A 16,856-nucleotide genomic window follows, 5' to 3' on the forward strand; every position below is an offset into this window, starting at 1 on the left:
GGCTCACTGAGAACATAATATAAATTTTGTCTGGTACAAACTTTCGGCACATGAGCGACACAAAAAATTTCAAGGATTATCGTACTCACGTTGCCATGTAATAGTGACTGATTTAGTTTCATAACTGAAAAAAGGTCTTTCACAAACAAATTTCGATCAAATTGTTGAAGAACTTTTGCGACCTCGTTATGGAGACGTGGGAACTCTTCTTGAGGTAAACAGTGTAGATGTCCTGGACAATTTCAGTGTTAAAGGGTTTATCTTTAAAACGGAAATTCATTGCAGATCAGTCAGATACAACGGCACATTCAAAGGAGCTCCTCCACCTGAAATGGCAAACGGTCTCGAAAACAGCTGGAAAACCATTGTAGGATCAGATTTGTCTTCAAAACCTTTAGAAAACTATGCTTGTAATTCTATGAAGACGACAATTAATGTTCCAAGCCGAGCATTTTCTCCATCGCCAGTGAGTTTACGGAATTGGACTGGCTTTGACAGAATTTGTCGCTTCTACAACAATATTTTGCTTCTGAATCCCAACTAAATCAGAAATAAATTGTTTCACACCTTGAAGTGGCTCACTGCGCGCAGTCTGCAATCAACTCCACTTAAGATGAGAGGTTCATTCTGTATGTGCTAAGTTCCATCTTGCATTCCATTTCCCTTCATGAATTCAACAATAACGGATCGAAAAATTGTCCCACGCATTCCCCGTGACTTAACCACCGTACTTTGCAATAATATACACTGAAAGTCCAAAGAAACTGGTATAGGCATGCATATTCAAATACAGAGGCATGCAAACAGGCAGAATACGGCGTTCCGATAGGCAACGCCTATACAGGACAACAAGTGCCTGACGCAGTTATTAGATGGGTTATTACTGCTACGTTGACAGGTTATCAAGATTTAAGAGAGTTTGAACATGGTGCTACAGTCGCCGCACGATAGATGGGACACATCAACTCCCAGGCAGCGATGAAGTGGAGATTTTCCCGTACGACCATTTCACAAGTGTACCGTGAATAACAGGAATCCGGTAAAACATCAAATCCCCGACATCACTGCGGCTGGAGAAACATCCTACAAGAACAGGACCAACGACGACTGAAGAGAATCATTCAACGTGACAGAAGTGTAACCTTTCCGGAAACTGCTGCAGATTTCAGTGCTGGGCGATCAACAAGCGTCAGCGTGCGAACCATTCAACAAAACATCACCGATACGGCCTTTCGGAGCCGAAGGCCTACTCGTGTAGCCTTGATGACTGCACAACACAAAGCATTACACCTCGCCTGGGCCAGTCAACACCAACATAGGACTGTTTATGACGGGAAACATGTTGATTGGTCGAACGAGTCTCGTTTCAAATCGTATCGAGTATCTTACTGTATAATGTCTACATATTCTTTCGTTTAATTCCATCGAAAGCTGTTGCATCTGCGACTTCATAAATTTTACTGTTAGTTCGACCAATATCGTCATGTACTCCACGCTTGTAAATTTAGTCAGAGTGTTTCGTGATGTACAGAACAACAAACCCCGACCAGTGATGGTTTTAGTTTGTTGCTCTTTCATTTTCAACTAAATCTTTAAATTCTTTCTACATGGTGTTGTAAAGTCATTTCCGTCGATTATCAGACTGCATAATATATACTGAGAATTCTCATCCTTCTCTTCTGTCATTCCAATTCATTTTAGAGGAATGTGAAGATAGATCGCCAGAGTGCCTCGTTTTGTGCAAACATCCTCTAGAACGTCCATCGTATCGTGAAGAAATAGTGAAAAGTAAACAACGCTGATACCACGATTCTGCCGACCTGAAGAGAGGTGTGCCGACTGAAAACTACCACACCGCAGTTCTAAATGGAATGTCGCACTTTAGCGAGCGCTTCCGGGTAGGAACGAGCGAAGCCGAGGCAGGCTGAGCCGAGACCCGCTCGCGGCCAACACATCTGGCCCACGTGGTGTCTGGCACTCTGTGGCCGGCCCTGACTTACACGTTGGACGAGTGTAGCGTTGCACTGTAAGAAAATTCAACAAATCTGCTCTCTTTCGCGCAAAACAGGTCGGTTTCATGTTAAAGGTTAATAACCGACTGGTTTTCATGGAAATGCTGTTGTCTCATTCTCTAAGGTTTGGTTAGCCGTATGTCATTTTACGTGTTGGCTATTAAATGGCAGACTTTGTCGTTCTCATTCAGTTGGATCGAATGTTCGTTATCACCAGTAGCCAATTGAGAAACAAATTTGGCATTGGCAGTATTCATGATGGTTTCTAACGTGGAACCTTCGCAAGCTACCTCAGACATAAGATAAACTTTTTCAGTTAAATTTCGACATAGTTTATAATTATGACAACAAGTAGCACTCTGATTTGTTTGAATTCAGGCACACTACATTCATTCATTTGTTTTGATAATTGTGTATTAATGAAATAAAATTTCCACTTCTTTCTTTTGTATACAAACCTACTGATGCTAACATTACTGGAAGATACGAGTAGGCCTAGTTACAATAGGCCTCGAGAGGTACTATTTTATCAAAATCATATAGCGCATCTGATACGTGATGACCTTCAGAATTTGCGATGCAGCGTCAGAGTGACACATAATATCAAACTACCTTGGTACAAGACAAAAGGGAATTAAAGACATAAACTACCAGGAGGCTTTGTTTTACATAGATGGAACAAGTTGAAAATCTGCGCCTGCTTGCGAGGCAGATGCGCTAACGCTACGCCATCCGGACACAGAAGTCACTTCATCTGCTTGTACTACACAACCACTCCTCCCACCAGACCCAACTTCTCAACTTATACCACACACTACAGATGTAGTGCTCCAGCTAATTAGCCTCATTACTCGTGGTATCTCAAATGTTCTGGGAAGAGTTCAAGCCTGGTGTGCATTTGCGCTGAAGGGATCATTGGCCATCATTGCCCCAATTAATTATTATTATTATTATTATTATTATTATTATTACACACGTTACAGGCCTTTTATCAGACCACGTGAAACATTCACGACAACTTGTTCTTCCTGTTCTTCCAGTAGTCCCTCATCCGTTCATTAAGGGCTCTCTTCCTTCCTTCAGTCCACAGTCCACTTTGGACTTTCGGCTGTAGGCGCTGTTTTCTCTGACATCACTTCCCACTTGTTCACCTTGTGTCTATAGACGCTTTTGTCCATGACGTCCGCTGAATCTGTCTGAGGTCTTTCCAGATCAGTTTTAACTTGTGACATCCAGAGTGTAGTCGTCTTGAATCCCTGGATGTACCTGAAGATTCTGTTGGCGAGTCTGTTCTGTTGGAGTCTGCTGATGTGTCCCTAAAATTGTAGTCGTCTTTTTATAATGTCCGCTGCGATGTTGGAAAACTTCTCTGTGGTGTCCCTGGAGTGAAGCTTATATACTACATCCGTGTGTTTTGGTGCAAAAATTTTCCTAATTATTTTTCTTTCCTGTGTTAGAATGTTCTCAAGGTCGGCCTTTGTGTGTGTGTGTTTTCTTTTTTTTTAATCTTATGGGACTTAACTGCTAAGGTCATCAGTCCCTAATCTTACACACTACTTAACCTAAATTACCCTAAGGACAAACACACACACCCATGCCCGAGGGAGGACTCGAACTTCCACCGGGACCAGCCGCGTAGTCTATGACTGCAGCGCCAGAGACCGCTCGGCTAATCCCGCGCGGCGGCCTTTGTGTGTAACATCAGTGTCTCATTGGCGTATAGCGCTTCAGGTTTGATTACAGTGTTATAGTGACAAATTTTGGTGCAGGTGGACATACGTTCTTCTTGTAAATACCCTGTGTTTTGCATAAGGCTCTCTTCTTTTTCAATAACCTAGTGTTCTGGGCAATATTCTCCTTTCCTGTCGGTTCGAGCACTTCACCTAGGCTAAGTGTGTGACTCTGTTGATCTTGCCATATTTTGTGTTCAAATTTGGTATGTTTAATTTCGTGCAGAAGAACGCAGTTTTCTGAAAGGAGATCTGTAGCCCATTAATTATATATATGGTGTCTGTTCTTTTGCACGACATGCCGCAAGTAATGAGGCTAATCAGCAGGGGCACTATGTCTGTAGTGTGTGATATAAATTGAGAATTTCTGTGTGATGGGAGGCGTGCTAGGGTAGACCATATAGTTGCAGGGACCACTGTGTCCAAACGACATAGTGGTCAGCGCATTTGCCTAGTGAGCGGGTGATCCGGGTTCGACAGTCGGTCTCGAACTAATTTTCAACTTGCACCATTAATGTAAATCAAAGCCCAGAAGATGCTAATATCTGTAATTCTCTTGTGTCTTTATTGAAAGTGACTGCAGCATCAAAGTGACGAACAGACACAACATATACCTCGGCATAGACAACAGAACGCAAGTAAAACCACGAATTAATCAATATAACCACATTAAAACATCCATTACTTCACGGTCGTTAATCGCACGCAAATTGTAATATCAAGCAGCTGAATACCATGCGTCATCATTTTATTCTACAAAATTTTAATTTTAGAGAAAATTTACTTATCTTTATTTGTGAACGTCACCCACGTCATCTTCTTGTAAACCTACTTCAAATAATTATAAATATTGATTCCGCATCAAAAGACTTGCGATCTTTGAGGCACACCATTTAAAATTGCAGCCTGTGCCTTTTCTATGTTGGTATGTCCCCTTCAGCCAACAAGAATGTTACCGAGAGAGCATTTCAACATATAAACGATGGCATACCTAACATTTTTACCCGTTAAGTGGAACAGCCGTGGAGAAAATACGAAGATTGCTGTGCGTTATGAAAACCAGATGATGTGTGTTATGGCTGTCTATGATTTTTAGCTGGCTGCACCTGAATCATGTTGGCATGTACGTAAAATGATGTTAGACTGTTTGTTATTTTACAAAATATATATGTAATATGGCAAGTGTGTGAATGCAAGTCTTTCATTAATGTTATTTCATCAAAATAAGCCACTAATTTTCAAATAGCGAGTAGCTTTGGGGCCCTCGCTTAAGCATCTGAGTACAAAGGTACATATTTACAGCTATTGTGCACATGGAAATTTCTGTGCTTGTGATATGATATTCTATTAACGTACACTAACCCACCGCGAGCAAATACAAAAGAATGGTTCAAATGGCTCTGAGCACTTTCGGATTTAACATCTGTGGTCATCAGTCCCCTAGACTTAGAACTACTTAAACCCAACTGACCTAAGGACATCACACACATCCATTACAGAGGCAGGATTCGAACCTGCGACCGAAGCAGGCGCGCGGTTCCAGACTGAAGCGCCTAGAACCGCGCGGCCTCAGCGGACGGCGCGAGCAGACTTCTTGGAGACAAACAAATAGGGAGACATGTAGAGGGTGGTTATAAGTAAGCTTTCGCTACTTGAGAGAGCCGCCATGAAAAACGAGTAATCACAGAACAGTAACATTATGTGGAAATACTTACAAGGGCACGCGAAAGAGAAATAACGAATAAATCATTGAAATAAACGTCTTTTACTTTCCTCACGAGAAGGTAACATTTGTTAACAGCATATCGCGTTTACATTCCAGGCTACAAACGTTGCACAAGGTGAGGACCACCTGCATTCACGACAGCCTGAAACCATAGTAGAGATACGATTTCACAACTGTTCACAGCACATTTCGAACTGTGAAACACGGAATGTTCAGTTATCACGACACAGGTTGTGCACTACTTGAAGATCGCACACTGCATACAGCATTATAAGCCATGACAACTGTGCTGGCGTAAGCTGTCGCCAGCACTCCGTTCGGTAAAGATGTAGCAAGAATATCGATAGTAGGCACTGGATCAAGCTCGCCTATTAGAGGACAGGCCATAGATAGAATCGCAAGCAACAGACCACCAACGTCCTCTCCACGGCAAGCATTTAGATCGAAAGCACAATGAAATACAGACCTTTAGCTGCTTACAGGCGTTGATAAATATCAGTGGGGACAATTGGAAATGTGTTCCCCACCTGGGACTTGAACCCGTGATCTCCTGCTTACACGGCAGACCCTGTATCTGTCTGAGCCACAGAGGACACAGAGGATAGTGCGACTGCAGGGACTTATCTCTGGTACGCTCCCCGTGAGACCCAAATTCCCAACTTGCTGTCCACACACTACATGTGTAGTGCCCCTGCCCATTGCACTCATTACTCGCGACAGTCAGTCTACCGATTCCCGTGAGAGTTCGGGCAATGTACATCGGCGCCGAAGAAGATCATTGGCCGGTAAGCCTTATGTATATGAAGATGGTATCTGTTCTGTCAGACATGTCCGAAATAACAGATACCATCTTCATGTAGTATTTAGATCGTCGCTGCTGACCGGAGGGTCTCGTTCACTAGCACTAACACTACCACAGTCTCTTAGTCACTGGCTCAGTCACTGACGTACCAACTGGCACTCCAGGTTGGCGTCTGTCAGTCATCGCATAGCGGGAGTTGTACCGTGTTAAAGATAAGTAGCTTCCTGTTCATGTAAATAATGAATTCTGTTACTACATGTGTGCAGTTGTATTGGAGAAAGAAGATACCAGCCACCAAACATCATCCTCTCCCTTGATTCCTGTGGCACAAGACTCCACAGTGTCGATGAGGATACAAAAACAACAGTAACTTGTTCAACAGTTGGTAGCCGAACTGGCCGTCGGCCTCTCCCAGACACAATTTCCAAATCGCCAGTTAATTCGAACTTCAGCATCATGTATTCAACCCCGGTACGGAAAGAGGATGTCTCCGTATTCCTGTAATGTGTCGAGACTTGGGAAGAACAGCAACACTACTGCTGTTATTTTGATAAACCTGCTTTACAAGTAAAGTCCTGCTCACCTTGTCCAGAAACATATTGCCTCACTGCAACAGATGCTTGTGTTTCCACCTTATTTCGCCGCACGAGCACTGCCGCCAAACGGCAACTCGATGACACGCTACATACAAAGCAAAACCCTGCAGCGCACAGTCTGAACATTTTCTATAAAGTTAGCTAGCCATACGTTAAGTAGTTTTGCGCCTACACTGGCTCAAGTTGAGAAAATTTTATTATAAGCACCCTGTATTCAATATGGAGTCCAGTTTTTTTTCAGAGGTAGTAATTCGTTGTTGAATGGCACATTACAGTTTAGCACACTTCAGTGCGCCTACCTCCACCTAAAACCCATTCTAGAGCGTTTATAATGTACATGTTTTCCTGTTAATTTGCTCTGTGCAATCTGCACAATATGAGTTAGAAATACGCTGTAAATTGCCTTGTGCCTAAAACTTTTCACTACTAGTGAAGTGGGTTACAGAGTACGCTGTACCAGCAGTGTGCAAATTTTCACCCGGTGGTCTGATTAGGAATTTTCTTACGTTGTAAAGTCAGGTAGCTACAGTGATCCAGGAATCATGGATAATTTCTCTTACTTGGCGAATAATACTATCTCACTAGCAGTGGATAAGGAAAATTGTAATCCACCAATAAAATATTTTCCTTCCGGCTCTGTGCAAATCAAACCGGATAGGGAAATTACGTTCTTCACGTAACATCTTGGCCACATGTGTCACGGTAGTGGAAGATATTTGACTATGCGGAAGCAGAAGGCACACGAAAAGTTCAGTGCTATCCGCGTCCTTATCTAGACACTAGGCGACACACACCTTAGTGGAAGCGTGAGTATTTAGCAGAGGAAGCATTCTTCCCAGCAAATCTACAGCTAAATTGTTGTTCTACAGCCGATAGTTTCAAAGAGCCCCACTTGGAACTTATAGAGATGGCACGGTACCGTAGCAATCAGTCGCATCTAGCTCATTTGCCACGACCACCCCATGATTTCTGTTTTACTGTTGTGCATTCACAGTCTGAAATATCATCGCCGGAGTACGTTACTACAGTAATGGAACGTGACATCGCCTTGAGAGGGCACTAGGTTGGTGGATACACAGAGACTTACCCACAACGAACCCCACGCCCTCTCCAGAGGTGCCTCCAGTGAGCACGGGAACCCTGTTGAAGCGGCCTTCCTTTAGTACTTTGATCGGATGCTCCGTCACGATGGCGTCCTCCACTTCGGGCTCGATGACAGGACTGAATGGCAGGTGGTTTATCTTAAACTTTTCCTGAAACGTATGATGCGCCATTTTGATTTGTCGTGGGAGTGAGAAAAACATTCAAATGACGCGCAAGCTCAAGCAAGGAGACAGCCGAACATTGCGCGCCACACACACGCACACACACACACACACACACACACACACACACACACACACACACAACATAAAAACCGTATTTTAGAGTTCAGTTGAAAGACTTGTGTATAGACCGAATAACATCGGGGATAGGTTACAACCCTGTCTCTCTCATTACTGAACTGCTGCTTCCTTTTCATGTCCTTTGAGTCTTACGCTGCAAGCTGGTTTCTGTATAAGTTGAAACTAAACTTTCGCTCCCTGTATTTTATGTCTGCTAACCTCATAATTTACAAGAGTGTATTTCAGTCATCACTATCGAAAACTTTTTTTACATCTACAAAAGGTTTGCCTTTCTCAACTTAACTTCTAGGATAAATAGGATCAATACTGTCCTGAGTGTTCCATTTTTCGAGAACCTAAAGTAATCTTCCCCGAGCTCGGCTTCCACCACTTTTACCACTCTACTGGAAACAGTTCAAGTCAGTATTTTTCAGTCATGTCTTAGTAAACTGATGGTTAGTTATTATTCACACTGTCTGTACATGTCTTCTTTGGAATCGGAATCATTACATTCTTCTTAAAGTCAGAGTGTATTTCACCTGTCTCACATCTCTAGTCCATTTAAGTCTTTCAGTACTATGGCAAATTCCTCTCGCAGTATCATATCTTCCATCTAATCTTCATATAGGTCCTCTTTCCTTTCTTCAATATTGTATTAAGGTTCAATTCACCCTGTGTAGCTCCTCTATACACTTCTTATACCTTTGAACTTTCCCTTCTTTGCTACGTACTGGCCTCCTGTCGGAGCTCTTGATATCCATACAGGTGCTTGTTTTCCTCCAAATGTCTCTTTAATTTTCCTATAGGGGGCACCTGTCTCTGCCCCAGTTATGCATAGGTTTACAGCTTTGTATATGTGCTATAGCCGTTCCTCCTTAGCCGTTTTACAGTTTTTTCCAATATCAGATTTTAGACTCCTGTATTCCCTTTCACCATACTGATTTGCTAAGTTTTTAAATTTTCACCTTTCATCAATAAAATTTACTCTCTCATATCAACGATTTTCAACTGAGCCTTGTATTTTTACCTAGGCAGCTATTCGGAAAGTAAGGAACGATCGGTTGCGAAATGGAAACCACACTGAAAATAAAAACTTTACTTTGCAACCTTCCAGCAATTTCTTCACATAGTCCCCGCTCCAATTTTCCAATACCCTCGTGGTAAAAGGCAGACTTCTGTGCTTTCCGACAATTTTCTTCGCTGGTTTGCGGCTCGTTGTTTGTGCCAAATGTTGTCTTCGTAGTCAGCGTTTCATTTGAGCTGAGATGAAAAGCCGATGGAGCCAAGTCCAGGCTGTTCGGTGGATGATCAAACACTTCCCATCGAAATCGCTGCTGAAGCGTCCTCATTACCGTTGCAGTGTGCGTCCGAGATCTGTCATGAAGAAGGAACTGCATGATATTACGTTATGCGGGGTTGCATAAAATCAGAGGAAATCTCCCGGAAGGCACCCATATTAGGCAGGAGATACTATTTTCTATGTGTCTTTACGAGCCCTCTATGCGCTCAGAACTGGAAAGGGCGACGTGACGCTATCTACGAGCATACAAAAGACACAGCCCAACATTTCTGCCCAAAGTTTCATCGGATTTAATTGTCGTTTCCAATTCGCGACTGATCATTCATTACTTTCCCATAGTGCTCAGAGCCATTTGAACAATTTTTCTTTTTTTTTTTTTTTTTTTTTTTTGTAGCCAAGCGCTGCATTTGGCATTCACGACAAGCAGCGGTTCTTTAGACCTATCCAACTCCCATCTCCTTAATTTCCCACTTTTCTACCGTTCTCTCAGCTGCAGTTCATAACATGTAAATTATTATCAGAGTCCATATCTTCCACTGGTAATATCTTACAGTCTCAAATCTGATTTCCAAATCTCTGTCTTATCCGACTAGTTAATCAGGCTCCTACTAAGTTTAGCAATCTAGAACTTACAAAACATTAAAACACATGTAGGTCTAATTTTTCAATCATTACTTTCTTCGGAAAGGATTTTGTATTTCCAGACCGCAATAAAACATGATACTGCTGATGATGGCACAAATATACGGAAACATATTTGGGTATTAAAAGTAATGACAGATATTCAGTGTATACCTGAAATGCTGGAGGACAAATTGGCATAGTTTTTTTGCAGTAGCCGCACTACTTACTACTTTCCGTGTAGTTCGGTCAAGAGATGCTTGTCAGACAGGTTATAAATTGACAATAAATGTATGTTGAAGTTGGAAATTTCCCTTTTCAAGGTTTTATGTCCAAAGATTTGCATACTTCTACCAACGTAATAAATAAAATTTTGGATGTTGGCCTTTCGACTGGTTTGTCTACTTTTCTCTAAATTTTTGTAGGTAATTGTGTTCTTTTTCGACTGAAAAAATATTAGTGCCACTGTTCTTGCAAAACCACAGTTTAAAAGGTTTTTGTTCAGTGTTTTACGTAATTTTGACAGAAATCTGGTAAAAGTGTAGGCCTACACCCACATATAAATCTGAAATGAATGAAAGTCCCCGAAGCGAAATGAATGAAAGTGGCGATAATTTCATTGAAGATGCGATAACATTACATGATACATAAACTGTTGTACCATTAGATAATCTGACTCAGACTTCCACTGTCACTGAAGTTTCCACGCAAAATTTCTGAGTTAAGTGTTGTTTTATATTTTAACTTCGAAGTTTTCTCATTTTACAGACTATGAGTCATAAGTACGACTTGATAAAAATAAAGAAATGTTAAGGCAACGTCCCAGACACTAACGCTTTTGAGGGAGCTTTTGTCAATTTTATCAACCGAGTTCACATGTCATGCCGCGTTAAGGCATCGAATTTATTGGTCTCACAGTGTACGTTGTTTGACAATTTCTGAGTTTTGGTGAGTCGACTTATTAAATTAACTTTACATTTCTTTTCATCTTTTGTATCCTGATACTGCATAACAAACACCTATCATTGTAATGCTCCTTTAATCTTAATTACAAATCTGATGATGCCTGGAACCGAAACGTCTCTACAATGGAAGAAATACACTGCCAGAAAAATTCAACACTCTTAAGGACTGTGTTGAGTGACACCAAATTACAATTTATGCGTACTAAGGATCTGTAGTGTTAGTGATTCAGCTGTCACGTTCATCGGTAATCAGATGGCGCTCAGACAACTGCCTGTACATCCTCTATTTTGGCTCTTCAGGCAATAAATTTTCCGGTTTTAGAGGCGAACAGTGTTTGCAACATTCATTCGAGCGTACAACCATACCCCACTGACGAGTGTGCACTCTTCTATATCAGCTTCAAGCCATCTGAACGACGTCGCACTGTGTGCCTGTAGGAAGCTTAATGAACGTATCGACGGAATGCTATACTTTTCGAGCACAGCGTATCATCAATGGGCTGTGGAACAAACCCACACCTATAGACCAGGTTTCCGACGTCCGCGTAGTACAGATGCTCTTCTAGATCCGTTCACTGTGCGAACAGCGATCGCTGAGCGAACAACACGCAGGCACGAAATCCGGATACATGTTGCACTTGCTATGTTATCATGAACCAGACTGAATCGTCTGCTTACAACAGGATTAATATCACGTGTGGCTCTGTTCACGCTATCACTGACACCACGACACCACCATGCGTGGTTGCGTTGGTGTCGTGACAGAGTTAACTGGAGAGTGGAATGGCGCTCTGTTGTCCACAAAACACATTCCATCCAAGGCTTCGTAGTGTAGGGCCCATGAGGAACAACTTGCGTCCACATCTGTTGTTTCCGCAGAGCAAAGTGACCAGGAGTCGCTACATTGTACAGACTGTTATCCCCGTGCTACTACCATTTTTTTCGACAGGAAGGCGATGTGCTCTTTCAGCAAGACAGTGTAGTCCACATACGGTTGCTGTGGCGTAATATGCTGTTTATCATTTACAACTGTCCTGGCCAGCTAGAACACCAGATCCCATGCTAACTGAACGCGTATGGACAAAATAAAGTGGAAACTTAGCGTTCTCGAGGGCCTGCAAGAACCACTGCTGAATTGCAACAACAGGTGTTAGGGACAATGAATCACAGGACTGTACTCGACACCATTATGAGTCATTTTACAATACACGCCTGCGTTTCCGCCAGAGAGAGTTACACTGTTCGCGCACCCTTTACTTTAACATGTGTTGTTCATTTGGTGTGAATTTTTTGTCGTGCACTCCTTCGACGAAGAACTACCTGTCACCTCACTGGTCCTTGAGGCTGTTGCCTTTCTTTTCCGGGGGCGTATATGAAGCGATCTAAACGTGTTTACTCGCTAAATTTTACCGTCTGTAAAGCATCACCATGGTACATTTAAAAATGGTGGAGATGACTGGGAGTGTGAAATGGTCAAAAATGACGAATATTAGCGTTTTATCTGCAGTATTTGATGTTGGTGGATTTCACGGTGACAGTCTCCGTGAAAATTGATACATCTGGATTGGTTGTAGTATGGGAATAGGAGAGAGGTAACACGGAAAACAAAGACGCAACAAATGTGGAACGGTTTCAAGCAAGATCGGTACACATATTATCGACAAACTGAAAAAAAAATAGAAACTGGTGACAGGTTGCCTTATACCACCACATAGGCATGGGGCTGGAAACTTTGTGACGTGGGAAATAATCCCCAATGCTTGACATTTGTGAATAGAATGATTCGTAGGTCGTTGACTGATTGATCGTGATCCCAATATCACTTCATCACAATTCGTGGCACAGGGATGGGAATGATGTTAAACAAAAGTAGGAGTGGTATTCGGTAATTAATGCAACGCATTTTTTCCCACCCAGTTTCGATTGAAGGAATGCGGAATTTACTGTGGAATATTCCCTCTTCAGTCTCTACAATTTAATGATATTCAGACAAGTAGCGGCACCAAACGTAGCGTTCAAAATAACGTCTGTAACGGAGGTGCATTCCAAGCAGAGAGCTGTCATTGAGTTCCTCTTGGCGGAAAACCAGAGCATCGCACATATTTATAGTCGCTTCCAGAATGTCTACGGAGACCTGGCAGTGAACAGAAGCACGGTTAGTGGTTAGACGAAGCGTCTGTCACCATCGCAAAAAGGTCACGCAAACCTGACCGAGATCCCTAATGCCGGCCGGCCGCACACTACCGTGACTCCTGCAATCTTGGAACGTGCGAACACTCTCACAACCCAATACTTTGCTACTCAAGTGGACATTTCCGCTGGTAGTGCTGACATACTCCGGTAGGTGGGGCAATCAATGGTGTGTGCCAGATGGGTTCCACATCCCCTAAGAGAAGACCAGAAAGACCGGCTGTGCGAACTGATTGCGCGTTACGAGGTTGATCGAGACAGTCCGTTCCGAAATACCGTCACAGGTGATGAAACATGCATACACCCCTTCGACCCTTAAAGAAAGCGGGACTCCATGGAGTGGTGCCACATCACTTCTCCTTCGAAGAAAAGGCTGAAATCCTCACCCTCAGCCTGTAAAATCATGGCGACAGTCTTCTGACACTGCTGTTGTTGTTGTTGTGGTCTTCAGTCCTGAGACTGGTTTGATACAGCTCTCCATGCTACTCTATCCTGTGCAAGCTTCTTCATCTCCCAGTACCTACTGCAGCCTACATCCTTCTGAATCTGCTTAGTGTATTCATCTCTTGGTCTCCCCCTACGATTTTTACCCTCCACGCTGCCCTCCAATACTAAATTGGTGATCCCTTGATGCCTCAGAACATGTCCTACCAACCGAGCCCTTCTTCTGGTCAAGTTGTGCCACAAACTCCTCTTCTCCCCAATTCTATTCAATACCTCCGCAGTATTTATGTGATCTACCCATCTAATCTTCAGCATTCTTCTATAGCACCACATTTCGAAGGCTTCTATTCTCTTCTTGTCTAAACTATTTATCGTCCATGTTTCACTTCCATACATGGCTACACTCCATACAAATACTTTCAGAAACCACTTCCTGACACTTAAATCTATACTCGATGTTATCAAATTTCTCTTCTTCAGAAACGCTTTCCTTGCCATTGCCAGTCTACATTTTATATCCTCTCTACTTCGACCATCATCAGTTGCCGGCCGAAGTGGCCGTGCGGTTAAAGGCGCTGCCAGTCTGGAACCGCAAGACCGCTACGGGCGCCGGTTCGAATCCTGCCTCGGGCATGGATGTTTGTGATGTCCTTAGGTTAGTTAGGTTTAACTAGTTCTAAGTTCTAGGGGACTAATGACCTCAGCAGTTGAGTCCCATAGTACTCAGAGCCATTTGAACCATTTTTTGAACCATCATCAGTTATTTTGTTTCCCAAATAGCAAAACTCCTTTACTACTTTAAGTGTCTCATTTCCTAATCTAATTCCCTCGGCATCACCCGACTTAATTCGACTACATTCCATTATCCTTGTTTTGGTTTTGTTGATGTTCATCTTATATCCTCCTTTCAAGACACTGTCCATTCCGTTCAACTGCTCTTCTAAGTCCTTTGCTGTCTCTGAGAGAATTACAATGTCAGCAGCGAACGTATCCTCCCTAATGGCGCGACGATCAGTTCGGAAGTATATCTTACTAGACTTAGGAAACTGAAGAAACCAGCGTCTTCATCGCCATTAAAATGCAAACCTCTTTCTTCATTAGAACGCACCCAGGAGGAGACCACAAACCTTCATTTACTGATCTTCCTCATCCACCTTACAGCCAGGACCACGCAGACTTCCATCTCCTTGGCCCAATGAGGTATTAACTCTGCGGGCAGCAGTAAGTGGATGATGGAAAGGTTATTGATGCAGCAAGTCGTTGGCTCCAACGTCGACGTATAGAATAATACTGTGCGGGGATACAGGCAGTCCCAATATGGTAGCGGAAGGCCGTTGCATTGAACGGAAATTATATTAAAAATACGATTTTGCAAACGAAAAGATTGTTGAATTACATGGTGTTTTTGAATCCACCGCTTTCAGAAAAAAATATGCGTTGCTTTTCTTATTGAACTCTTCCTGTAAGTAATCGTGGAACGCCAAGTGCTCAGCTGCTATCCCGGACATAAAGAACTGGCCCGTAAGGTGAGAACAGTCCACACAGCAGCGCTCACCTCGTCGGTGAGGAGCTCGTCGTCGCGGTTGATGAAGAGCTGGGCGTCCTGCTGTCTGAGGAAGGCGACCAGCTGCTCAGAGTCCTGCGTAGGTGCGCCGAGCAGCGCCGCCAGCCGCAGCGCCATCTCGCGGGGTCTGGGTGCGATGCCCCAGGGGGCCACCGCCTGCCCGTTCTGGCTTATCACGCCGCGGAACAGGCCTGTGCACACACAGAGTTAACCGTATGTTTCAGAAAATTAGCGAGGACATAAAACACCTCAGATCAACAGCCACAAGGCAATTTGTATTCTGATTTGATCCATTATAAATGGTTCTGAAGGCTTGCGACTGTGACAACAATAGGTTTCTAGAATGAAATTTTCACTCTACAGCGGTGTGTCCGCTGATATAAAACTTCCTGGAAGATTAAAACTGTGTGCCGGACCGAGACTCGAACTCGGGACCTTTGCGTTTCGCGGGCAAGTGCTCTACCAACTGAGCTACCCAAGTACGGCTCACGCCCCGTCCTCACAGCTTTACTTCTGCCAGTACCTCGTCTCCTACCTTCCAAACGTTACAGAAGCTCTCCTGCGAACCTTGCAGGACTAGTTCGAGTCTCGGTCCGGCACACAATTTTAATCTGCCAGGAAGTTTCAACAGTAAGTTTGTATATAAATAATTCTTCTGCTACCAGTCACGATTCTCTTTGTTTCGTTTTTCACACGACGCGATTCGGGAAATGATTCCCATTTTCAAGTGCGTTTTTTTGTGTTTGTTGTGCCATTTTTATGTCTTGTTGCCGTTGAGTGGGAGTCTGCTTCTTTTCGTTGGCTTTACTGCAGTATATTAGAAACACGTGACATTTAGTTGGTTGTCAATCCTTTGTGAAGTTAGTGGCTTAATTTAGAAGAATTTGTACTTACAGCTTCCTTACGGTCCATTTGTGCATAGTCCCACACACACTAACATCACACACAACTTCCTGTGCACATTACAAATCGAAAATTTGTATTTTAATGTAGGCGAGGTAATGCAGTATCTTCTCCAGATTTCTCGGAGTCATAATATATTATTACACTGTCTTAAGGCAAGAAACGACAGACATTTCAGAAGTAATGCGCAAGAAGGGATTACTGTGGAGGGTTTGATGGAACAACAAAGAAAATTACATCAGATGTGCTATGACTGTTGAAGATCATGGGTCGTGCATCAAGCTCGAAACTTTACCCGACAGAGATTCATTGTGCGTTAAGCGAAGTTTGTGGCGAGTTTACAGTGGATCGTAGTACCGTTTCACGTTGGGTTAATCGTTTTCGTAGTGGTGAGGGAATGACTTCCATAGTACCAAGGGAGCTGTAGAGAGCAAAAACTGTAGAGGAAGACAGAGATTGGAATACATTCAGCAAATAATTGAGGACGTAGGTTGCAAGTGCTACTCTGAGATGAAGAGGTTGGCACAGGGGAGCAATTAGTGGCGGGTCGCATCAAACCAGTCAGAAGACTGATGACTCAAAATTTAAAAAACAGTTAAAAAATGAACAAAAATAAAA

General features: G+C 43.1%; 1 protein-coding gene across 1 annotated transcript in view; it reads right to left on the minus strand.

Annotated features, from left to right (window-relative positions):
- Positions 1–16,856, minus strand: part of LOC126413000 (cholinesterase 1-like) — a 67,516-nt gene that overhangs the window by 27,794 nt on the left and 22,866 nt on the right. Inside the window, exons 4-5 of the mRNA XM_050082893.1 lie at positions 15,327–15,526; positions 7,954–8,119 (exon numbers count right to left, since the gene is read on the minus strand). Coding sequence (XP_049938850.1) covers positions 7,954–8,119; positions 15,327–15,526 — 366 coding nt within the window. The remainder of the gene's footprint in view (positions 1–7,953; positions 8,120–15,326; positions 15,527–16,856) is intronic.

Source organism: Schistocerca serialis, chromosome 7, assembly GCF_023864345.2.
Source record: "Schistocerca serialis cubense isolate TAMUIC-IGC-003099 chromosome 7, iqSchSeri2.2, whole genome shotgun sequence".
In the NCBI taxonomy this organism is placed as follows: domain Eukaryota; kingdom Metazoa; phylum Arthropoda; class Insecta; order Orthoptera; family Acrididae; genus Schistocerca; species Schistocerca serialis.